This window comes from Pecten maximus, chromosome 1 (assembly GCF_902652985.1).
Source record: "Pecten maximus chromosome 1, xPecMax1.1, whole genome shotgun sequence".
NCBI lineage: Eukaryota > Metazoa > Mollusca > Bivalvia > Pectinida > Pectinidae > Pecten > Pecten maximus.
This window is the reverse complement of record NC_047015.1, coordinates 44,980,781-45,008,707: the sequence shown is the minus strand read 5'-3', so window position 1 is coordinate 45,008,707 and position 27,927 is coordinate 44,980,781. Positions and strand designations below refer to the sequence as shown.

Genomic DNA, 27,927 nt, shown 5'->3' with positions numbered 1-27,927 from the left:
CTGTTTTCTGACTGAACGGCTTATACTGGTCATTATATAATTTTATTTCTGTCTAGAAAGCTGTTCAGCGGAAAAATTACGTTGGCATAATTTCAAAAAATTAGAAACATTGTTTTAGGGTTCAAATAATGAGTTAATATTCTATTTGGGATATTCTTTATAACACCGACCGGGGATATAATTGTCATCGTCGTCAGCTAAACTCATTGTCAACTTTCTAACTTTTAGTTGGCTGAGATGTCAGTTATAAAGATGGTAGATTTATCTATCTTACCCTCAGTTATAAAGATGGCAGATTTATCTATCTTACCCTCAGTTATCAAGATGGTAGATTTATATATCTTACCATTAGTTATAAGATGGTAGATTTATCTATCTTACCCTAAGTTATAAAGATGGTAGATTTATCTATCTTACCCTCAGTTATAAAGATGATATATTTATATATCTTACCCTCAGTTATAAAGATGGTATATTTATCTGTCTTACCCTCAGTTATAAAGATGATAGATTTATCTATCTTACCCCCAGTTATAAAGATGGAAGATTTATCGTCTTATCCTCAGTTATCAGGATGGTAGATTTATCTGTCGTACCCTTAGTTATAAAGATGGTAGATTAATCTATCTTACCCTTAGTTATAAAGATGGTATATTTGTCGTCTTACCCTCAGTTATCAAGATGGCAAACTTATCTATTTTACCCTCAGTTATAAAGATGGTAGATTTATCTATCTTACCCTCTTTTATATCATTCAATTCAACTCAAGCTACCTTCTGGTACAACCAATATTTACGGACACCAACAATGGTGCCGCTTGTAATTTTAACATAAGCCTGTACAAGTTATCTCCCCTCTCTCCGACTTAAGTAGGCCTACAGGTTTAAAACAAAATATTACGATTCCCGATAATTATATCTCCTGGATACACAATATTTTGATTTCATAAAAACTTATCAAATATAGCTTGGGAATCATAGATTTGTCATTGAAAGACACTCATCGTTTTTCCACGGTTGCGCAAAAAAATAAAACAAAACAACAACAAGACAAAAAAAAACAAAAAACGCAAAACAAACAAACAAACACACAAAAAACAACGAAAAACAACACACGCACACTATCGAACAACACCTTTTATTATGAATAATTGAATATAATTATGTCAAGTAATGGCTGTAGCTCTACACCATACAGCTGTCTGTCCTTCTAGAACTAGAATTGTTAGAAAATTCAGTCAAAATAGGTCTGAAGAAGTCAACTTTGATTGTATCGAGATGACGTTCAATGAAGGTTATTTTATTCGGTTCAGTATTTATTCACGAATTAATATATATAATTTAACGGTGAATATCGACCCGATAAAGATTGTTTGAGATACAAAAGGCTAATATCCATTTCCGTCGTTATAATGTAATCGAGGAAACTTTAAGAATTAAAATATATCATATGGTGTCATTTTCAATAATGAATATGGAGAGTCGGTGTTAAATATAGATCCAGGTTAATGATTAAACAATGGATAATATTGATATTTTGTATGTGTTTATCAATCAAAAGCCAGCATATAGTTAATTTGTTTATCAATTAAAACGTAAATACTTGGAGACAAACAGAAGAATGCGCCTCGTTCATTAATTGTAAATATTGAGATTGGTAGGGTGGCCTTTATACCTTGCCAATATACTCCTAAGTAATATACATTTGTCAATGGTTTTATGTATAAGAATGAACATATATACCTATATTGAGTAATTCTAAAGAAGAAGAAAAAGAAGAATTGTACAACATATCACAAAAACCGATTGATTTTATGGTTGCTGACAAAACTTCTATGACAAACCACTGACAAAAATCAGATGTATATTGATAAGACGTATATAGGTCACCGTAGAGTCTACATATGCTTCACAATGGACACGGACAAATGACATCCACAATACAAGCACCTTCCAATACAAGTTGAGAATTAGATACAAATAGAGCCAAACCTGGATTCAACTGCACCAGACAACTGATTAATTATTCTAGGGTTCGTCAGTGGTGCTAGGGCCTAACGTTTGATACCTCAGACCACCAACTACATTCATTCAAAGTCTTTCTCAGATTGTATTTGTATGAATTAACTGTAAAAGAGTTTACTGTAGGAGTAAACTCCCTTACGCCAACTCGAATTTGTGTTATTGATGTATGCTTGGCCAATATATTCCTTTTGCAAATTTCATGATAGAAGGTATGTAGACCGATACACCTAAACAATAGATTGTTTAGCCTGTCATAGCATACAGGTTCAAAACCGTGGACAAGTCCAAACTAAATATGTACTTAGCGTCGGGGGATTATAAACAGGATTATTAGAAAATTTATAACTTTCCCTATCGGTCATTTTTTGTTGTAGAATAGGCCTGTTGTATATTTGGTTTGTTTTGTTTACCGCCCTATCAAAAGCCAGGGTCATTTAAGGACCTGTCTAGTTTTGGAGGTGGAGGGAGCTGTATATCATATCATTTTTTAAGAGCCAAGAGGTGCCTTAGTATGCCCCCTGCAGTGATCATTATGATTTCTCTTAGGTCCTCTGATCAGGTGACAATGAAAACCCAATAGTAAGGCCTGATTTGTCTCACTGCATGTTGATCTTCCGGGGAGACTTAAACTGGGCTCCCTACAGAACCCGGGATGTTTCTTCTGTCTGCCTTCTACTTCTGGGAGATCAAAGAAGCCAAGCCTTGTGTCCACAATGCACAAGTGAAGATCTTTACCTTTTTCTTTACCGGATCGAGCACCTTTCCCTGGTCACCACATCCCACTCGGGGTGCATATGAATTTTGGCCAAGAGCCGACCGTCCTAGGTACTTTAGAAATAATGACTGAAAAGCACAACCGTCCACATTCAGTAATACTGCCATGCGCGCACTAAAATGAGTACCGAATCGATCACCTTTTCTGGTTTCTGACTTCCTCAATTGGTGTTTTCTTGAGACATTCCCTCAAAATGACCCTGGCATGTTTGTGTCCCCTTGACACCCGTCCTCATATGACCCAGGCTGTTTGTGTCCCCTTGACACTCGTCCTCATATGACCCAGGCTGTTTGTGTCCCCTTGACACCCGTCCTCATATGACCCAGGCTGTGTGTGTCCCCTTGACACCCGTCCTCATATGACCCAGGCTGTTTGTGTCCCCTTGACACCCGTCCTCATATGACCCAGTCTGTTTGTGTCCCCTTGACACTCGTCCTCATATGACCCAGGCTGTTTGTGTCCCCTTGACACCCGTCCTCATATGACCCAGTCTGTTTGTGTCCCCTTGACACCCGTCCTCATATGACCCAGGCTGTTTGTGTCCCCTTGACACCCGTCCTCATTTTTGAACAAGAAACTATCATTTGTAACATCAACATTATGTTTGCTGATTGTGACTACAATTTCCAAAGCACTACTGCAAAGAGTATACCTTGCGTGAAAACTGCGCTTTACATCCTTGAATGAGCAAACCTTACATACTATGTAAGATTGCATGTTACTAGATTGTTACGGTGTTGAAACTATCTTAATAGAAATTAAGACACATATCACAGAAATGTGTATGAAAATATCTCAGTATCTGTGGTATTTGTGTACGATTAGCGACCAGAAATAAGATAGGGAGTGCTAAGAGACATGTCTATATCACGCGACGCTTTACATCCTCGAATTTGTAAAAATAATTTAAACAAATTAGAATATTTTCTTTCTAAAAATAAGTATCGCGTGAATTGTCCTTGTCTTCCTTAAACAGACATCAATGTCATCTTACTGTTTTCTAATCCCAATTCTGGCCATAACGTTTTATGAAAATACTGCTTTGAATGGCTAATTCCCTTTATATAATTTCATGTGTTATACATTTTTGGAAAGAAAGTTCTGAAGAATTCAACTATTTTGTAAAGGCTTGAAGAAAGAACCGGGCATTTAGGTATTGAAGACTACATTAAAATATAGTTTGAGACACATAAGACAGAGATGTGTATTGAATTATTTCAGCATCCCTTACCTAAACATCAACCCTAACTCTTAACCATGTATATAGGAGTTGAGATTATTTACCTGAACCTGCTGAAATTATCAAATTAAAATCATTTTCTACATCTATGGTAATTTTTGCAGCCGATTAGCGATCGGGATTAATAGAGAAAGTGCATTTAATAGGCATATCCTAATCACCTGTTTGTTCTCTAGGAAGCAACTATTACAACAATCTAAATTTTCTTGAAATCAAGCTGATGACAAAAGAAGTGTTTTCTTTCTTTTAAGATCTTTCCTCATATTATATCTGACAAACAATTATGTAAGTAACTGTTTTATTTTATGGCAGAATGAAACCTTCCAAGGTATCACAAGTAACCTGTCACAGACCCTTTAGGTATGAGGCAGTCCGTATATTGAATTGTCTTATCAATGTGTAATGTGTTTTTAGAGATTAGACATCGTTTCCGTGGGTAAGCATCACAAGCAAAGCTTACATATCTTGAACTGAACTGCCTTGTCAATGTGTATATTGTTCACGTCATTTCACAGTTTGGTATGTAGGGTGGCTTCCACTGTAAGTGTTTAATGTGCGTATACGTTTAATCGTTACCTCTTGTGATGTCAATTTGGCTTTTTCCCCTTTTCCACCCTACAGTGCTTTTATGTATGTTCAAATACAAATAAACAATCCTATGATATATTCTCGCATGGCTTTTTTTTAATTTAGTAGAATCCTTATCTTAATATAGTAACTAAATGACTCTACATACTTCCTTCGACTATTAACATACACTCTGGAATTTATCAACGGTAGTTATATGAACACATAGATAGAATACACTTAATATGCTTTGATTGCATGGCATACCTATAACATGTATGTTGTCTAAGACGTGTATATGTTTAATTAGGGGATAACCCTACGTGGAGTCGGATAATGTACATATATCACCACATAATTAAAAAAAAATCTCATTATTAGTCATAAAGGCTAAATTCACAATAACTTTTCACTTTTCCCCCAGGAATTCGGATCATTCTGTTATGGATAAATGACATTCTTGATATTGAAAGTGAGCATGAATTACATTGACCTTTTAACGGGACATTTAAGGGTATTTATTTAGTAAGTCAAAAATATTTCGATTGACAAACATTTTGATTAAAATAAACATTTGTCATAGTTATATTTAATCAAAAAAAAGTTTCTTTTAGGTTCAAAATAATTTTTTTGATCAATACATGGAAGTATATATAATTGGTATTAATTACCTCTCACTACATGTCGAGGAGGACAATATGGTTAGGTGAGGTAACCTCATCAGCCAAACACAAATTGTCTGATACCGTTCTTGTAGCTGAAAGGTTCATGTATGTCCATCCACTAAAATGTATGATTTATCAAGTGTAAAAAGCAAACTAACGTATGTATGAATATGAATGAAAATGAATGAAAAAATGTATGTCGAATAAAGTCCCTCCTGCGATGTTGTTTTTTGTTTAGTTAATTTCATTGTTTACATTATCAATATTCTCTTGCTGTTTCTTTTTTCTTTGCTTTAAAACTGTATACTTTCTCGTTTTTTTCATGTGTAGTGTATGAATTATCAGATGATATTATATATGCTTTAAGCTTTTACAAATCCTCATTGTATTTGCATTATTGAACTGTAGTGTGTAAATGATGGAGAAATAAAATATTGTTTAAACTACTAATGATAAGATTTAGTTTTAGTAAATAGTTGCTGTTTTTCTCTCTGTTCCGTGTAATTCCTTATTTCATAGCTTATCATTTTCAAGACAATACTTAAGTTTCTTGTGTCTTGTAAAAAAAGTACCTAACAAACAAAAAAAGTATCTCTGAGTAAGTTTTCGTTGAGCTTCATCAAAGCTATATCACTTGTGTATATCCTCGGTATGACATTAGTTTAAGCTCTTACGTTTTGCATCAACGTAGAAAAGCTGCCATGGGGTCACTGAAGGGGGGAGGGGGGATACTTTGATCAATAAGGGCACGTCTTCAAAACCATTTTTGAATAATGCAACTGCATAGACTGTTAGTTGGAAAATCTTTTATCTTACTTACGATCAAACTTTTTTTATGACAAAGCTAGCCACAATATAACGGATTACGCTATAAAAACTACACATCTTGTCTTTGATCTATGATTCATTATAACAGCGAAAACCTAAGGAAGGCTATGAATGTACATAATGACGACATATGTTTTCACTGTAGTCAGATGAAAAACACCAAAGGTAATACATTGTATATGCAAATTTATAATGTAATGAACTACTTCAAAAGCGGTATGAATGCTGATTTTCCTTCCGGTAGGAATTTTTATATTGAATGAACACTGATATTATGGCTGTATACATACCGATCTAATGTTTTTTGTACATTTGTATTATTTCTAAATATGTATACTGACTCATCCAATTCTGTGCGTTTTTTTCAGCTGTATTTTAGTTATAGATAGTATTAATCACCGATATAAATTAATAGTTTTAATAGTAAGATGAAGACGGAAGCTGTCACGCTGGATGTCAAATATAGTGTAGAAAACACACTTCCGGATTCCTTAGTCAACATCCTGTTGTCTGTTCATAAAGATCGTCACTTCCGGTGTTATTTTTGCGCGTTATCATTATCAGAATATAATGCCATACTTTAATAGGCAATGAATAGGACTGGATCTGAGGACTGGTAGGAATACAATAGTGATATTATAGGTATATTGGATTATATAGTATATTATGATTTACACGAATGATTTAGGTATGAAGAACCATTTATTTTCTTCCAAAGAGAACACAAAGACGATATAAGCTTCTGAATCTACGTACTTATTAACGTATCCCTATAGAATGTATATACGTAAAAAAAAAAACACAAGTACTAAGATATCTGCCAAATTCTTTCTTTCTTATATGTAAGGATTAACTTGAATGTATATATATTTTTATTTCATGGAGGTATTACCCACAAAAAAGGGATTGTACTCTAAAGAAACCGCGACCAATGGCTAATATGCCAGCATGAATAATTTGGTTTGTATCTCATGAATAGAGGGAATATGGATGCTGGAATCTATATGCTCTCAAATGGATACATTTTGAAATCAACTGTGAAACTAATAGACTATCATATAAAAATTATTTTCCTAACTTCCAAGATCATATCTTATACTAACTATTTTATGTTTCATACTTAAACTCTCAACATTGAAATTTCAAAATAACAATATACTACACTATACTATATATAGATAGAAATAATATAGGCTATGTTTGTTTTTCAATCTTTTTTCTCATAAATCAATAACATTTGTTGAAATCTGATATGCATGTATACTCTACTCAAGTCAAAAGCTAAGAGCTTTAATATGGATATGAGGACCACTATCGCTTGGCATCGACTCTATGATAATTTTTAGGTCACGATGAACAAGAAACAGACAGACCCACTTATACCGTTATTATACAGGTACAAGGTACTCATATGATTTGCGACACTACAACATGGTTTTGGTCTTTCTTTTCAATACAGCACAAAACAACCTAACCAATTACGTTGAGAACGTAGACAAAAGAACAATGGACACTACCCTAGATAGCAATGTACCGTAGATAATGTCTAACGCCTGTAGTTAGTCCTATAACAGACATCTAAATACCCTACAATTTGTCCCCATTATGTATCCGCCACATCTGTAGGGTCGTGTGAGGACGAATATGTACAGAGACGCAAACAAAAGTAAGAAATTGGAAAGAAGGAAGAAATCCATGATTACGTGAGAAGGATCATATTTGTACCAGCATACGATACAAAGTGATTTGTACAATGTCACATGAGCAGACGACACGAGAAAAACATCCAAAAAACTACAAGGGAAATGTATTATCCATGCCCTTGTTGTGTGAAAGAGCAGATCTATATGTATGTGTGTGTTCCTTTGTTTCAAGGAATTACCTCTACTGCAGCCCCCTCCTCTCCTCGATCACTATTTGGTTCGACAAGAGATTTTATAAGGTAAACCAATACACAAAATATAACATCAGATAACTGTCGCAAACCAATGAATAAAAATAGCGATTTCAAAGCTCAAAATGGCAGACCGACAGTTCAAATTGAAAGTAGGCCACCATTGTTTACTGATAATGTAGGTACAACGTGAAATATAGCTGTATATTTAACCGGACTTACTACTCCAGGACCTGTATTCGGCCGTGGTGCCGTGTGCAAAAGCCATGATTCCCGTGCTCCTCCATACTCCTGGTGTTTGCCATCACTACCCGAGGTTGCTATGTACATTTTAATACTCAATAGGAGTATGACTGTGACTGCCACCTCGAAAACCTTAATCAATAAAGAGCACAAAGGTAAAAACCATAACCAATGCGGCATGTCAAAATGTAGACCGAATATTTGGTCAATAAATGCAATAACAGGGTGACTATACACGTGTGGATATATATGGTACAATCAATACAATGACTGTATAACAAAGGACATCTTATCATAATCTGTTGTATGTCGAAATACCTGAACGCCACTCTTGGACACGAGAGGTAAAGCCAAACCACCACAATGCAGTCTAGCATGGATATATAGGTGCAGAATACACTGTTGTATCTACAATACAGTAGATATATACTGTCACACCTACAAAACAGTAGATATATACTGTCACACCTACAATACAGTAGATATATAGTGTCACACCTACAATACAGTAGATATATAGTGTCACACCTACAATACAGTAGATATATAGTGTCACACCTACAATACAGTAGATATATACTGTCACACCTACATTACAGTAGATATATAGTGTCACACCTACAATACAGTAGATATATACTGTCACACCTACAATACAGTAGATATATACTGTCATACCTACAATACAGTAGATATATACTGTCACATCTACAATACAGTAGATATATACTGTCACACCTACAATACAGTAGATATATACTGTCCCACTGTCTTAGGTATATACTATGATGGTCAAACACAGTAATTTTCTCGACCCAATACTGTATTTTCATGGATCTTTTGCATTTTTTTCTGGATCCCATGTTTAATCATTTATACTTACGTGTGAATAAAAATTGAATTCAAATGTCGTAGTTTTACAAAATGTGTCATGCTTTAATGAAAACAACATCAAGAAAAATATAACATAATATCTGTTCTTATTGTATAAATCACCATTGTAAATATTCATATATGATAAATATATTATGTCAAAGCTTGCTTGTGTACCACCAGTAAACTACAAAAAAACGCTCATATAACATGTACATGCGAAACTCATTGATATTACAGGTACACGTCCCCCACTGGTCAACGTTGTACTGCCAGTGCATTTCAAGAAAGGATCGTAGTATCAGCCAATTTCTGTTATTGCCTCGTACTGTCAGTAAACTACTGTTTAAACCTAATGTCAGGGAACTATTGTTCAAACCTTAATGCCAGGGAACTATTGTTCAAACCTTAATGCCAGGGAGCTGTTGTTCAAACCTTAATGTCAGGGAACTATTGTTCAAACCTTAATGTCAGGGAACTATTGTTCAAACCTTAATGTCAAGGAACTATTGTTCAAACCTTAATGTCAGGGAACTATTGTTCAAACCTTAATGTCAAGGAGCTATTGTTCAAACCTTAATGTCAAGGAACTATTGTTCAAACCTTAATGTCAAGGGAACTATCGTTCAAACCTTAATGTCATGGAACTATCGTTCAAACCTTAATGTCAAGGAACTATTGTTCAAACCTTAATGTCAGGGAACTATTGTTCAAACCTTAATGTCAGTGAACTATTGTTCAAACCTCGTGATGCCAATGACAATGAACTACTGTTCAAACATTATATTTTCAATGAACTTCTCTGTTCAAACAAATTTATGTCAATGAACTACTGTTCAAACCTCGTAATGTCTGTGAACTACTGTTCAAACCTTGTAATGTCTGTGAACTACTGTTCAAACCTTGTAATGTCTGTGAACATCATTTAACTCGCACTTTCAGTTGTGGTAGTTATCAGCGAACTTCAATGAACCAACGATTCATTAGTTTGAACTTATTTTTGAATGTCGTACTTTCAGCAATTAATTTTCTTGTAACCTTCGTAAAATCAGTAAACTTGTAGATTACGTCATTGCTTTGGAATGAATATTGTTTTATATCTAGCAACCTGATAACATGTCTATTTAAGGAATGTCTCTATACAGTGTGAGTTAGAAGTCTTATTTACATTGATCTTCTGCCAAAAGAAAAATAATTACGTATGTAGTTCATGTACAATGAAAGTTTTACCGTTTGAGGAGTTGACCTTCGTTAAATATGCCTGTGTTAAAAATGTCACCAAAATCCCATGAAACATTAATGGCACCAGGAAAATGATATCAAAATTAAGTAAAAGTTAATACAAAGTAAACTGTCACAGCATAAAGAGTATTAATAACACGAAAATATCATCTACTATATACATGTAAATTGAGAGAAAAGACAGCGATTCCATTGTTATAGATGGTTCACTAAATACCAGTAATGTAAATACCTATTACTATACACATATTACACATGATGTATATTACACATAATGTATACTACACATAATGTATATTACACATAATGTATACTACACATAATGTATATTACATATAATGTATATTACACATACTGTATATTACACATATTGTATATTACACATTATGTATATTACACATAATGTATATTACACATAATGTATATTACACATACTGTATATTACACATAATGTATATTACACATACTGTATACTACACATACTGTATATTACACATAATGTATATTACACATACTGTATACTACACATACTGTATACTACACATATTGTATATTACACATAATGTATATTACACATACTGTATATTACACATAATGTATACTACACATAATGTATATTACACATAATGTATATTACACATACTGTATATTACACATAATGTATATTACACATACTGTATATTACACATACCGTATATTACACATAATGTATATTACACATACTGTATATTACACATAATGTATATTACACATACTGTATATTACACATACCGTATATTACACATAATGTATATTACACATACTGTATATTACACATACTTTATATTACACATATTGTATATTACACATACCGTATATTACACATACTGTATATTACACATAATGTATATTACACATAATCTTCGAAGGATTTGGTGGCACCGTTGTAAAACTGTTGTCGAGCTGAATAGGCACATGTAATCAAACTATCACACGCATGGCCGTAAATATCACAATGGAATAGAATGTATCATTGTTACTCCGAATTTATCAAGATAAAACAAATCCTCCAATAAAAAGATTGGATTTGACATAATTAAGAATATGACAGCACATCACCCCCGTCCTCGGTAACTCTCCCTCAGATCATTTACAGAATAATGGGGATGTTTTGGGTATATCATTAAAACTCATCTCTCCTCGGGAACATTTGCGGAATGGTGATAATTTAGGTATACCATGAAAACGCCTTTCTCCCTCAGATCATTTATAGAATAATGTTGATAGGTTAGATACAATATTAACATTTCTTTTCGTCACCGGATGGCTTCAAATCGGTTATATAGTTTTACGGGTCTTCCACGTAAACCTCCGACATCTCATTTCCCCCAAACGGTCATGGCATCTGAGGATATTTTCATTGATGTCTTCCCATAACAAATTCTAGATGAAACTATATAGCGTGGTTGTCTACTGTTGAGAACACGTTCAATCACAGATGTATAATCACAAAAAATGTGTGTTCCATGTCGATGAAAAACCGATAGTATTAGAATAAAGTCTCTTTCCCCGGGAAATGCCGAAGTAGCTTCCCTACATCCGGGAGAATTTGCCAACCTGTTGGCGGCAGTTCGGGCACGTGTGTACAACATCCTTGCATCCGTTTAGACAGAAAGGAATCAGACAGCAGCCGAGCCAAAATCTGAAACAAAGAAGATGAATATCGATATGATTGTACACAAGACACACAAGGTATTTTAACATCATTCAAACAAATTGAGAGTCAGATGCAAAATGAATTAAGCTGCACCATCCATCTAGGGGGCGACAAAATCAAAATATGTCGACATGAATGTCAATATAAGGACTGGGAGATGCAAAACAGCCGAAACATTCTAAACATAACACAGTCTGCAATAGATTATTGGAGCTTAACTACTTTGATTTAAGATTCTAAAGCCTACAGGAGACCGCCATAGCATCTTCGCTAACCAAGGGTGAAATGGAGCTTAGCTTAGTGAAACCCTTGCATGGTTAGCGAAGATGCCGTCATAAATAGATTTCCTCGTTGTCACAAACGAAAGGATTATTATTATTATTTTTTTTTTTTTTTAAAAGAGTGATATGACGTAATGAATATATGACACCATATATAGGCATACCAAAGCAAAAGAACGTGCCAACTTCAGTATTTAGAACCAATTATTGACTTAATTTGTGGAAATATGGAATATGGAGACATCTATGCAAGAGTAAAAACATTGTCATGTCTTTTTCAGTGGTTGGGGAAACCGTTGTACAATATATAGGCTAATGTGGTAAATAATTGTTAGATATTGTCCTCGTGTGTTATCGAAGCAGTACACATGTTCACTCACCCCAAGAGAATAAGGATACCACAAATGAGCCAGGCGAGTGTTCCGGTGACGTATGTGGTGGTAGTCACTATCTGTGCCTGACAGAATGGACAGGACATGTTGACTGGACCCTCACGGAAAATGAGAGGCTGTGCATATCCAGGAGTGGTGACAACCACGGTCTGATGGGCTGTAACATAAATATAATCCGAGTAAGTACACTCAAGCATAGGATAAAAAAATTATATAAATAAAATGACGTGATACATGCAAGAAAAAGTGGAGGAAAAAAGGCTTATAAGACCTGCGTAATAAAACTACAATTTTATTCATTGAAAATAATTGCAAATACTGTGGGAGGAAACTGGAATCCCTTGGAAAACCCCATGCCATCGGACCCAAGCCCGATCGGGAAATCGAACACCGGTCGCCTGTGTGAAAGACGAGTGTACGTTATCACTCCGTCAGCCTACTACCCGATGGATAGTATAGGCTTGACTATCAATTACTCTCAGATCATCAATACACGTCGAACCAGGTGCGATTCGATGAGATCATGGACACTATATAATCTCCATTGTCTTTATATATTCTGATGCATCGTCCATCTACAGTCTGGTCACTGGTAACTGACACTGTAGCCATTAGGGGAAGGTTGGTGTGAGATATTGGAAAAGATGAGTCAATATGAAGTTACCAATTTATTGAAAATTAATCAAAACTTTTAAAATAAAGTTTCAGGATTCTAAGCAACCGATAATGAAATATGTAGTCAGACTGGCGGGGAGGGTGAAGCCGAATGATTATTGAAGAGACACGATGGATATTTTGATCAATTAGCTGTATCTCTGTCAGAAATGTAAACATCACTGATATTCTCATGTAAACAAATCCCTGTAAACTATGTTATTAAGGTATTATCTGTTACGACATAAGCTCCAGGTTTGATGTCCTTGTAGCTACAGTAAACTGTAATGTAAATATCCTAACATTATACCCTATATATAAAACAGTTTCTATAACAGATCTGGCCTACATCGTGTTCCCTATAACGATAACAGAACAATGACGTGTCATTCTCTACGGAAAAAACAGTCATTATGATGAAAACAAGAATAGACTATTGTATATTTTACACAATACCAAAAGCTCCATACTTTGCGCTACCCAGTATAACCATTCTACAAAATTTTGAGTTTTTCTTTTCATCTTGCAAAAAAATTTAAGTGAACCGATAATTGATTTCGGAGAAGTTCTATTTTGCCCCACCTTTGTATTAGGTAATGTAACGTTTAGTCCTTTAAGCGATTAGTTTACGGTGCTTTACAAAGCGCTCCGTGTATTGTAATTCAAAGTTTAATGAAATTAAAAACTATTTTATCCACTACACTATTTTACACTACATTGAATAATGCAACATGAAGATACGTCATTAGTATCAACGAGTCTAATGTCCAATATTACGGCTTTACGGTAATCCATCGAGTCATGTCCAACTTACATTTACGTTCCTTCGCTTAAAGACGCTTACTCCTGCGGTACACCTGGTGTTATAATCTTTGTGCTTTTTCACGAGTTTTCATGCAAATATATATTTTTGTTATATCTTGACCTCAATTAATCAATTTTGAGTTTGAATTATGGTCTCGTATAATTATGTCGGTATTGTTTGTTATTGTTTCTTTATTAGACAAAGAAGGTATTATAGAATTTATGGAAAGTTCCATAACTAAGATTTCCCCGAAAAATTCAATTATGTTTCCCAAAAGAAAATTAAAGATTAAGAATGTACCGCGGCCACGACCCACCAGTGCCAGGCACAAGAGGCTATTGAAATTTCACCGCAGATATTTTATATAAAAATGAGATATTTCATCATAATGTCACTGTGTACGTGGTTCAGTAATTTTAAATATAACCGCTGAGCGTGTTCCGTAAGTTTAAATATAACCGCTGAGTCAGAAGTATATACGTACAAGGATAAACAATTTTTTTCATGTTAATTTCAATCAGGCAGGTAGGTATCGTATACCTAACGCGCTCAATCAAGCGTGACACGGCTCAAACCTTTTAATGCACGTTATTTACGTATTCATGTATGCTATAAATAATCACAAACCGGTGAATGTAGATGTGGTGTTCACCATTTCTACGCCAGATATTGAGGTATAGTGGTTCAAATATTAATGAGTTGTCACATTAGGCTTAATCTATTTGTTCAGTCCATTATGGCAAGCAATATGCATCCACTGAATTTTTCGAGATGTGTCTTTCTAGCCAGCAATATTTATCCACTGAATTTTCCAAGATGGGTTTCTCTAGCCAGCAATATGTACCACTAAATGTTTCAAGATAGGGTTTCTCTAGCCAGCAATATTTATCCACTGAATTTTCTTTGATGGATCTCTCTAGCAAGCAATATGCATCCACTGAATTTTTCGAGATGTGTCTTTCTAGCCAGCAATATTTATCCACTGAATTTTCCAAGATGGGTTTCTCTAGCCAGCAATATGTACCACTAAATGTTTCAAGATGGGTCTCTCTAGCCAGCAATATTTATCCACTGAATTTTCTTTGGTGGATCTCTCTAGCAAGCAATATGCATCCACTGAATTTTTCGAGATGTGTCTTTCTAGCCAGCAACATTTATCCACTGAATTTTCCAAGATGGGTTTCTCTAGCCAGCAATATGTACCACTAAATGTTTCAAGATAGGTTTCTCTAGCCAGCAATATTTATCCACTGAATTTTCTTTGATGGATCTCTCTAGCAAGCAATATGCATCCACTGAATTTTCCAAGATTGGTTTCTCTAGCCAGCAATATGTACCACTAAATGCTCCAAGATGGGTTTCTCTAGCCAGCAATATGTACCACTAAATGTTCCAAGATGGGTTTCTCTAGCAAGCAATATGCATCCACTGAATTTTCCAAGATGGGTTTCTCTAGCCAGCAATATGTACCACTAAATGTTCCAAGATGGGTTTCTCTAGCCAGCAATATGGCATCCACTGAATGTTCAGGAAGGGTCACTATAGCAAGCAATATGTATCACCTGAACTTTCCTGAGAAGGTTTCTCTGACTAATCCTCCAGTTTAGAGAAATGTTGAGTTGGACTCCATGGATACGATGTGTGTAACATTCTATATTATAAGGGTTGCTGTTGGGTCACGAATTCTTCAAGTAATTATGGAATTTTATTTCATCAGTAAACCGAATCCGTATGATATAATTATCTTGTGATATATACGTCAAATTAAAGACATTCAATTCTATTTCAAGGTTCAACAAGCCCCTACGAAGATGAAATGGGGTCACCATGGATTCAGTAATAATTAACATAATATTCAGAACAACTTAATATAGTCTCCATAGACGTGTTAGCAATAGTATTAGTCCGGTTTTTCCCCACATACACGTTCAATGGAGAATAGGGCACGCGTTAAAGAAGCAATTTTAAAATGCAATATTTAAAAATACTATTTAGAAAATTATGTATCTTTACTAGAAACTAGATTCCCAGGAATCTACTGACATGTGATGATCTATATGGCTGGGTATCGCTCGGTTTTATTCAAACATTTTATTATTGTGATTTGTATTTTACTGCTCAATCAATGATGATCAATGCGTGACACTTTAATGAAAAAAAAATATAATAATTATCAATATGTATTTTAGCATGCCATTATTGTATAAAAGGATTTTAAATGACCCGGCTAGTAGAGCCTTAATGGTTCTGGATTAAATCCCATAAATAAATCTTCCGCGATAATTATTCTATATGCTTGTCGTGGAATTGAATATTGTTATTGTTTACAAAAATGCAGTTATTTATGTACTTAAACTCAGAACGTCCTTTTTATCAGTCATGAATGTCAATTTCTTCAATTACTTACGGGTGATATCATAGGCACAAAGCCAGGTTAAAATACGTCATGGTCAATCAGAAGAAAATAAACTGATGGTAATAGGTACAAGGGAATGTTTACCACTAACTCAATACTATGCACTCTCACACCAGTGATGTTTGTCATGAAGTAATACTGAATGTGTACAATAACACATAAACAATTAACACGTATTAGACTCTATAGTAGTCACGTCAACTATCCAAACCCAACGAACTACGTTAAACTAAAACAGCTCTTCAATAACCTGCCTACCTGGTTGGTAGCCCGGGGGTGGAGGTGCCTGCTGTTGTGCCATAGCTGTTCACGACGTTAATGGCGTCTTGTTTATGTGAGCAGTGTAGACTGTGTTACGACAGACTGCGGGTGACAATTGTGTAGGTGATATATATACTATATTTTTTTAAAAGTCGATATATACCCATACAACGGCAGTCTCATTATGTCCGTACCGCATCGCTGGTCGTCCAGGGATGGAAGCCCTTCAGGGACAGTATCAATTCATTTATAAGGTTTTCTAATTACAAAGAAGGGTACAACAAATTTGCGTTAGATAAAAGCACCTGTTTATTGTTCTAAATTTACTATTTTCGAGGAATTTCTAGTAGACATCGCGAGCTTCGACTTTCCAGGCATTTAATGGGAAATGGTTGTTATGATCATTTGTTTGTTTGTACGGACCTAACCCTCATCACAACATCCATGTTGACATGAGCTCAGAGAGATAAACAAAGAAGAAAGCAAAGCAGAAAAGAAGAGCAGAAAGGAAAGAGATGAACAGTGATCGAGCTGCAGATAGAACTGTCACCTAATCACAAGACCCGATTCTGCAGGGCCCCCTACTTAATCTCCTTTGGGCTTTACGATATGCCCTAAACTTCAGCAAGAAAATGTAGAGGGACACTCTTACGACACGCAGGAATCTACATCAGTGTCCATTGTTAAGGAACATCCAACTATGGAATTGGTTTCATGAAAATGCCTGCCCTCCACACAACGTTATACAAACATACAGTGAACTTTCGATAATTCTCTCCTCTGAGTTGGATCATTTATGTCTCCTGCAGTTGTCCAATATTGTATGTTCTCCTAGCAATCTACCTTGTACCTTGTAGCTCTTCGTGTAGCTTGTGGGAAACAGGAAACACATTCAGAAATTGTTTAGTAAAGACAGTATATATGCCATGCCTCCATATAATTAAAAAATAAGTGCATACAGATAAGTTGAACTCCAATGGCACCAAGTACCATTCATAACATTTATGACACAATGGAAGAATATACGGTATCATGTAAATATAAATTATATCACATATACACCGACATTCAGCAAATAATTGATCTGTTTAGACTTCAGACGGCGCTTCACCTTTTCAGTGACGCACACAAAAAAATTGGTAAGGATGAAAATATAATTGTACAAGGTGTTCACAAATACACCAGGAAGTCGTTGTATTTGTGTATATGGTGCGTTTGGTCTGTCGTACAGTGAGGTTAACCATTTTTTGCTACAAAAGGTATGTTCATTTGTTGTGATAATCACCAAGGCAGCAATAGCCGTAATGGTACAAATGACTTCTGAATAGTCTGTGTTTGTAATTTTATAAATAAATCTGGCATAATACCAATCATTGTGTAACTGGAGAGGGAGTGATCCGTTCGAGTGATTATAGGGGGTTCTAGGGGTAAGTAATATGTTAAAATGTTAATTAATGAGGGGTAAGAGGTGAAGGTGGTGTCAATCAATGGGGGTGAAGAGGGGAGTGATGCGTTAGTGTTCCAATCAATGGGGGTGAAGATGGGAGGGAAACGTTAGTGTGCCAATCAATGGGGATGGAGAGGGGAGCGATGCGTTAGTGTGTCAATCAATGGGGACAGAGAGGGGAGGAATACGTTAGTGTGCCAATCAATGGGGATGGAAAGGGGAGGGATACGTTAGTGTGTCAATCAATGGGGACATAGAGGGGAGCGATACGTTAGTGTGCCAATCAATGGGGATGGAGAGGGGAGCGATACGTTAGTGTGCCAATCAATGGGGATGGAGAGGGGAGTGATGCGTTAGTGTGTCAATCAATGGGGACATAGAGGGGAGCGATACGTTAGTGTGCCAATCAATGGGGATGGAGAGGGGAGTGATACGTTAGTGTGTCAATCAATGGGGATGGAGAGGGGAGGGATACGTTAGTGTGCCAATCAATGGGGATGGAGAGGGGAGGGATACGTTAGTGTGCCAATCAATGGGGATGGAGAGGATAGGGATACGTTAGTGTGCCAATCAATGGGGACAGAGAGGGGAGGGATGCGTTGGTGTGCCAATCAATGGGGATGGAGAGGGGAGGGATGCGTTAGTGTGTCAATCAATGAGGATGGAGAGGGGAGGGATACGTTATTTTGTCAATCAATGGGGATGGAGAGGGGAGTGATACGTTAGTGTGCCAATCAATGGGGATGGAGAGGGGAGGGATGCGTTGGTGTGCCAATCAATGGGGATGGAGAGGGGAGGGATGCTTTAGTGTGTCAATCAATGAGGATGGAGAGGGGAGGGATACGTTATTGTGCCAATAAATGGGGATGGAGAGGGGAGGGATACGTTATTGTGCCAATAAATGGGGGTGGAGAGGGGAGTGATACGTTAGTGTGCCAATCAATGGGGGTGGAGAGGGGAGCGATGCGTTAGTATGCCAATCAATGGGGGTATAGAGGGGAGTGGTCCGTTTGGGTACCAATAAACAGTTGGATAAGGGATTTATACTTTTGAGTGTCAAGCCATGGGTGTATTAGGAATCGACTAACTTGCTTCACATAATAAACCATACGGATTCAATGACGTTTATTGGTTTAATGGTAAAACGCAGTGGCGTGTTAATTATGTCTATTGACTACGCTAGCTATAGTTGTCGCTGAATAATTGAAATATAGATACATGACATAGTGTTCTCAACTGTGTATCCACGCACATTAGGCTTAATCGCAAATGCATTTTAATGATCGACAAGAACCCCTCTATTTTAATACCAATGTAACCCAGGTGTTATATACATATTTATATATATATATATAACATAGTATTGTACGTTGTATACCTGTCCATGTATACATAATTATGCACTGTGTATGTTTGCGTCAAGTCCCTGTGTACGTGACATGTTGTTTATATGACCCTGTCAAAGTACCTGTCCTGTGGAATGTAAGGTATGTGTACAAAGTAGCCGTACCAGTCCGACGTGACATGGACATCAGCATGAACGCAACTCAGTAATTACTACCTGCACTTGCTTTGCGTTCCCACACCTGTCTACGTCACTTCCCTTCCGGCTTTCTATCTCTCTCCCTATCATTCCATTGCTGGACGTCGGCGCAAGCGGTCCAGCAGCGCAAAGCACCCATATCGGTCATCGAGAGATTACCGAGCTGAATTTGTCGCCATAGAAGCCTGGTAAGTTGACATAGTAGTAATGGTGAATGGTGTGTGGAACTCGCGTTCGAGACTGGGTGAGTGTGTTCGATTTGGAAGACTTTGTGAGTAAATGTTTGTCTCGTCTTTGTAGGTTTCAGGACCTGATTAAACATCAACTGAACAACCTCTTCTGTGTCTCTGGTTTTGCATTCCACACCCCGGTGACACCAATACTGATAACAATCGCCCCAAAGCGTATCGTGCAGCATGTTCATGATGCAGTATATAGAGAATGACAACCTCATTGCAAATCTTTTAGAAACAGGTCGTCAAATGGTAATTGACTTCATAATTTGATAGAGCTACTCAATATCCTTCAATCACTCTACCTGCTGCCCCCTTTGTATGATGAGAGGAGACTAAATTTGGAATCTTTTCTCTTCTTTCCAACCAATGAAGCTAAACCTTTCTCTTTGTTTCCAGCATATCTTGGTTTTAGACGAAGAACTCTTACCTCTTTCAGCAACAAACAATTTACAACCAGAATACTAGCTCAATCTTTATATAGAAATAGGTCGATCTGACAACTAGCGATTTACAACCAGAATGCTAGCTCAATCTTTATATAGAAATAGGTCGATCTAACAACTAGCGATTTACAACCAGAATACTAGCTCAATCTTTATATAGAAATAGGTCGATCTGACAACGAATGATTGACAACCAGAATGCTAGGTCAATCTTTATATAGAAAAAGGTCGATCGGACAACTAATAAATTACAACCAGAATACTAGGTCTGACAACTAGCGATTTACAACCAGAATGCTAGGTCTGACAACTAACGATTTACAACCAGAATGCTAGGTCTGACAACTTACGATTTAAAACCAGAGTGCTAGGTCTATCCTGGTAAAGAAATATGTCGATCTGACAACTAACGATTTACAACCAGAATGCCAGGTCAATCTTGGTATAGAAATAGGTCGATCTGACAACTAACAACATACAAAAAGAATTCTGGGTCAATCCTGGTAAAGAAATAGGTTTATCTGACAACTAAGGATTTACAACCAGAGTTCTAGGTCAATCTTTATATAGAAATAGGTCGATCTGACAACTAACGATTTACAACCAGGATGCTAGGTTTGACAACTAACGATTTACAACCAGAATGCTAGGTCAATCTATATATAGAAATAGATCGATCTGACAACTAAAACACCTACTATATTGGGGGGAAATGAGAATATAGTGTTAATGCTGATGGAAATTTATGTCACTTTGATCCCTAAATCACTTACTCAGTAGTCAATTGTGGAAAACAAGAACTTTTAATCAATTCTGATAGAGAGGACGATACACTTCACACTGACTATATATAGATGTTAGGACGACCTTCACACTGACTATATATAGATATTGAGACGACCTTCCCACGTCACACTGAATATATATATAGATATTAGGACGACCTTCCCACTTCATACTGACTATATATAGATTTTATGACGACCTTCACACTGACTATATATAGATGTTAGGACGAGCTTCACACTGACTATATATAGATATTAGGACGACCTTCCCACTTCACACAGACTATATATAGATGTTAGGACGAGCTTCACACTGACTATATATAGATATTAGGACGACCTTCCCACTTCACACAGACTATATATAGATATTAGGACGACCTTCCCACTTCACATTGACTATATATAGATATTAGGACGACCTTCCCACTTCACACTGACTATATATAGATATTAGGACGACCTTCCCACTTCACATTGACTATATATAGATATTAGGACGACCTTCCCACTTCACATTGACTATATATAGATATTAGGACGACCTTCACACTTCACATTGACTATATATAGATATTAGGACGACCTTCCCACTTCACACTGACTATATATAGATGTTAGGACGACCTTCACACTGACTATATATAGATATTAGGACGACCTTCCCACTTCACACAGACTATATATAGATATTAGGACGACCTTCCCACTTCACACAGACTATAGATATAGATATTGGAACAACTAGAATATTTGGGTCAATTCCAATAGAACACTTACTATTGGTAGTAGAAATTCTGGAAAAGAACATAAATCGTGTTATCAACTAGATTGTTGAAGGTGAGGGTATATAGAGAGAGGATATTTTTTATCTGACAATTATTTTTTCTGTGACGTACGTAGGTCCGCGCTAACCCCCTGTAGTTTGGGTACGGATGACGTGTTAGTACAGCGTTCTGTGTATGAGCGGTTACAGCTACATTCTGGTAGGACCTATCGAATTGTAATGTAATTGTTTTACAATGATTTGGGTATTTACAAAACATGGACGTGGACACTTTTAGTTAGGGAAAGTCAAAGATAATATTTCTAAATGTTTAAAACGCTTGATGATATTTTCCAGCAGTGATTTTTACAGTTTTAATAATGTCGCTTTAAAATCGCATATATCTACATAAATATACACGAAATAGCACAAGGCTCCAACAGAAGGTACAAAAAGCTACATAAGACCTCGACAAAACTTATATAAAGTTATATACAATGTAGCTGTATACAGTGGCAACCATATTCTTATGCTTCATCACGGATGAATACATTTCTCGACACGATGATATTACATCTTATCTTTCTTTTGGCCAACATCCAATCTTATATACCAGGTAACCGTCACGGTGACCTAGTTTCATACTTTATTTTCATTCCAAATGTTTTGTAGTATGTTTGTTTATTGTCTAGACTTTCTAAATACCCCCTTATTACGCCCGTCCATATTTTTTTGGAGATATGCTCTATAATATTGTAGATTTTCCGTAAATCATAGTATTATATTATCGTCTTAGGAAGGCTTATCTTGTCTCTAAAAGTTATTTCGTTGAGAAAATATAATGCCCTGAAAACTAGGACTACTCGAACATCTACTGAAACAAGATTACTGGCAGTCTCAGATTCAATCGATAATCACCTGCCAACACAATATGGTTCGTCCGTCTGTCATTACGACTCTAAGTGAGTATAGTGACCGATTAACACGCTCATAGTTCAATACATTATATATACACGAACTAAGAGAGGTACTTTCTCAACCGTAAGTAATGACTAAATATGTTGCTGTAATATAATGGGCGAGCTTTAAATCGTAAACTGAGTTTACCTGGGTTTGGCTGGTACATGGGTGGTGGTGCCGAATATCCTGCCGGTGGGGGTGCCGAGTATCCTGCCGGTGGGGGTGGGTATCCACCTGGGGGTGGGGGTTGTTGTTGTGGAGGTGGTTGAGAAGCCATCTTGTTCTATCCGACTCGTGAATGACGTTTAAAGTATATCAGTAATATACAACACCCCTAGAACGGATCACTGGAGACGGCCACCCCGATATACCGATGTGTGTATTGTTCTCGTTGTAAGGCCTGACCTCAAGGGAAATCGATATTTACCTGATGGTAGTACCCTTGTAATTCCTTATCTATGTATTCACGTTTATATGTAAGTATTTCCCACTCCATGGCCATTGTTTAATCAGCTGATCTACTACAGGACATACTGTATATTAAATATTTCATATCACTAAAAGGGTTTCAATATAAATCTATATAAGAAAAGTATCAATACACTAGAGGTAAGTGTGTATTGGATTGGTCAATATTAGGATTTAGTTAAATCGCCATGGATACACATAATCAACGCAGGTACAGTGACAGACAGCTCGTCATTTAATTAGGTTACGGCTAGGAGCTTGGTTCTATCAAGTTACTTTTATTGCGTGCCCTTTTAAGTGAAAATAACAACATAATTATACATAAATATTCAACAGCACAATTACACGAAAAAGGGAGTGATCAACATGATATTGTAAGCTCATTCTAAAAACGTGCATCTCAATAGTTTAACAAAATAATGTTCAACTATTTAATTTTTGTCTGTCTTTTTTTCTAAAAGCTAAATGAATAAATTTACCAGTTTTATTTAGTTCTTTTATATTGTTTACACTTAATAATTCTACTAATTGAAAACACTTGCTTTCTATAATAATAATTCTTTATAAATTTCTGACGAGGATCAGAGTAAAATTGACACATTGTTATAAAAATGATACTCGTCTTCAATTTCTTCTAAATTACAACAAGCAAGCACACAATCAGGAATATTAGTTTGACATAAAGTGATGATCAGATGAATGGAATGGGAGAGTATTAGATAAATGTAATGTGAGAGTAATAGATATATGTATTGTGAGAATGATAGATAAATGTATCGTGAGAGTAATATATATATGTACTGTGAGAATGATAGATAAATGTATCGTGAGAGTAATATATATATGTACTGTGAGAATGCTAGATAAATATATCGTGAGAGTAATATATATATGTACTGTGAGAATGCTAGATAAATGTATCGTGAGAGTAATATATTTATGTACTGTGAGAATGATAGATAAATGTATTGAGTGTACTAGATATTTATGTACTGTAAGAATGGTAGATAAATATATTGTGAGAATAACAGATAAATGTGACGTAAAAATGATAGATAAATGTGACGTAAGAATGATAGATAGATGTGATGTAAGAATGATAGATAAATGTGATGTAAGAATGATACAGATGTGACGTAAGAACGGTAGATAGACGTGACGTAAGAATGATAGATAAATGTGATGTAAGAATGGTAGATAAATGTGATGTAAGAATGATAGATAAATGTGATGTAAGAATGATAGATAAATGTGATGTAAGAATGGTAGATAGACGTGATGTAAGAATGATAGATAAATGTGACGTAAGAATGATAGATAAATGTGATGTAAGAATGGTAGATAAACGTGATGTAAGAATGATAGATAGATGTGATGTAAGAATGATAGACAGATGTGATGTAAGAATGATAGATAGATGTGATGTAAGAATGATAGATAAATGTGACGTAAGAATGATAGATAAATGTGATGTAAGAATGATAGATAAACGTGATGTAAGAATGATAGATAAACGTGATGTAAGAATGATAGATAAACGTGATGTAAGAATGATAGATAAATGTGATGTAAGAATGATAGATAGATGTGATGTAAGAATGATAGACAGATGTGACGTAAGAATGATAGACAGATGTGATGTAAGAATGATAGACAGATGTGACGTAAGAATGATAGACAGATGTGACGTAAGAATGATAGATAGATGTGATGTAAGAATGATAGATAGATGTGATGTAAGAATGATAGACAGATGTGATGTAAGAATGATAGATAAATGTGATGTAAGAATGATAGATAGATGTGATGTAAGAATGATAGACTGATGTGATGTAAGAATGATAGACAGATGTGATGTAAGAATGATAGATAAATGTGATGTAAGAATGATAGATAGATGTGATGTAAGAATGATAGACAGATGTGATGTAAGAATGATAGATAAATGTGATGTAAGAATGATAGATAAATGTGATGTAAGAATGATAGATAAATGTGATGTAAGAATGATAGATAAATGTGATGTAAGAATGGTAGATAAATGTGATGTAAGAATGATAGATAAATGTGATGTAAGAATGGTAGATAAATGTGATGTAAGAATGATAGATAAATGTGATGTAAGAATGGTAGATAAATGTGATGTAAGAATGATAGATAAATGTACTGTAAGAATGATAGATAAATGTGATGTAAGAATGATAGATAAATGTGAAGTAAGAATGATAGATAAATGTGACGTAAGAATGATAGATAGATGTGATGTAAGAATGGTAGATAAATGTGATGTAAGAATGATAGATAAATGTGATGTAAGAATGATAGATAAATGTGAAGTAAGAATGATAGATAAATGTGACGTAAGAATGATAGACAGATGTGATGTAAGAATGGTAGATAAATGTGATGTAAGAATGATAGATAAATGTGATGTAAGAATGATAGATAAATGTGACGTAAGAATGATAGATAAATGTGATGTAAGAATGATAGAAAGATGTGACGTAAGAATGGTAGATAGACGTGATGTAAGAATGATAGATAAATGTGACGTAAGAACGGTAGATAGATGTGATGTAAGAACGATAGATAAATGTGATGTAAGAATGATAGACAGATGTGATGTAAGAATGATAGATAAATGTGATGTAAGAATGATAGATAGATGTGATGTAAGAACGATAGATAAATGTGACGTAAAAATGATAGATAGATGTGATGTAAGAATGATAGATAGATGTGATGTAAGAACGGTAGATAGATGTGATGTAAGAATGATAGATAAATGTGATGTAAGAATGATAGATAAATGTGATGTAAGAATGATAGAAAGATGTGACGTAAGAATGGTAGATAGACGTGATGTAAGAATGATAGATAAATGTGACGTAAGAACGGTAGATAGATGTGATGTAAGAACGATAGACAGATGTGATGTAAGAATGATAGATAAATGTGATGTAAGAATGATAGATAGATGTGATGTAAGAACGATAGATAAATGTGACGTAAAAATGATAGATAGATGTTATGTAAGAATGATAGATAGATGTGATGTAAGAACGGTAGATAGATGTGATGTAAGAATGATAGATAAATGTGATGTAAGAATGATAGATAAATGTGACGTAAGAATGATAGATAAATGTGATGTAAGAATGATAGAAAGATGTGACGTAAGAATGGTAGATAGACGTGATGTAAGAATGATAGATAGATGTGATGTAAGAATGATAGATAAATGTGATGTAAGAATGATAGAAAGATGTGACGTAAGAATGGTAGATAGACGTGATGTAAGAATGATAGATAAATGTGATGTAAGAACGGTAGATAGATGTGACGTAAAAATGATAGATAGATGTGATGTAAGAATGATAGATAGATGTGATGTAAGAATGATAGATAGATGTGATGTAAGAATGGTAGATAAATGTGATGTAAGAATGATAGATAAATGTGATGTAAGAATGATAGATAAATGTGATGTAAGAATGATAGATAGATGTGATGTAAGAATGATAGATAGATGTGACGTAAAAATGATAGATAAATGTGATGTAAGAATGATAGATAAATGTGATGTAAGAATGATAGATAAATGTGACGTAAGAATGATAGAAAGATGTGACGTAAGAATGGTAGATAAATGTGATGTAAGAATGATAGATAGATGTGATAATGTAATATGATGTGATAATGTAATATATGGTAGATAAATATATTGTGAGAATAACAGATAAATGTGATGTAAGAACGATAGATAAATGTGATGTAAGAACGGTAGATAAATGTGATGTAAGAATGGTAGATAAATGTGATGTAAGAATGATAGATAGATGTGATGTAAGAATGATAGATAAATGTGATGTAAGAATGATAGATAAATGTGATGTAAGAATGATAGATAGATGTGATGTAAGAATGATAGATAAATGTGACGTAAGAATGATAGATAAATGTGATGTAAGAATGATAGAAAGATGTGACGTAAGAATGGTAGATAGATGTGATGTAAGAATGATAGATAAATGTGATGTAAGAATGATAGAAAGATGTGACGTAAGAATGGTAGATAGATGTGATGTAAGAACGGTAGATAGATGTGATGTAAGAATGATAGACAGATGTGATGTAAGAATGATAGATAGATGTGACGTAAGAACGGTAGATAGATGTGATGTAAGAATGATAGATAGATGTGATGTAAGAACGATAGATAAATGTGATGTAAGAATGATAGATAGATGTGATGTAAGAATGGTAGATAAATGTAATGTAATGTGATTATGTAATGTGATTATGTAATGTGATTATGTAATGTGATTATGTAATGTGATAATGTAATGTGATGTGATAATGTAATGTGATAATATAGTGTGATAATGTAATGTAATAATGTAATGTGATGTGATAATGC

General features: G+C 35.1%; 1 protein-coding gene across 2 annotated transcripts; it reads right to left on the bottom strand.

Moving 5' to 3' along the window:
• Nucleotides 1–11,287: 11,287 nt before the first annotated feature.
• LOC117334851 (LITAF domain-containing protein-like) lies at nucleotides 11,288–23,475 on the bottom strand. Of its 2 annotated transcripts, none has more exons than XM_033894679.1 (3): nucleotides 23,187–23,475; nucleotides 12,709–12,877; nucleotides 11,288–12,032 (listed from the first exon to the last, which is right to left on the bottom strand). In XM_033894679.1, the coding sequence occupies exons 1-3, from the start codon at nucleotides 23,314–23,316 to the stop codon at nucleotides 11,924–11,926; spliced, it is 408 nt and encodes a 135-aa protein (XP_033750570.1). In that variant the 5' UTR covers nucleotides 23,317–23,475; the 3' UTR covers nucleotides 11,288–11,923. The 2 variants fall into 2 exon arrangements, with proteins under 2 accessions (XP_033750570.1, XP_033750577.1); XM_033894686.1 differs by lacking the exon at nucleotides 23,187–23,475 and adding an exon at nucleotides 16,854–16,975.
• Between the last annotated feature and the right edge of the window lie 4,452 nt (nucleotides 23,476–27,927).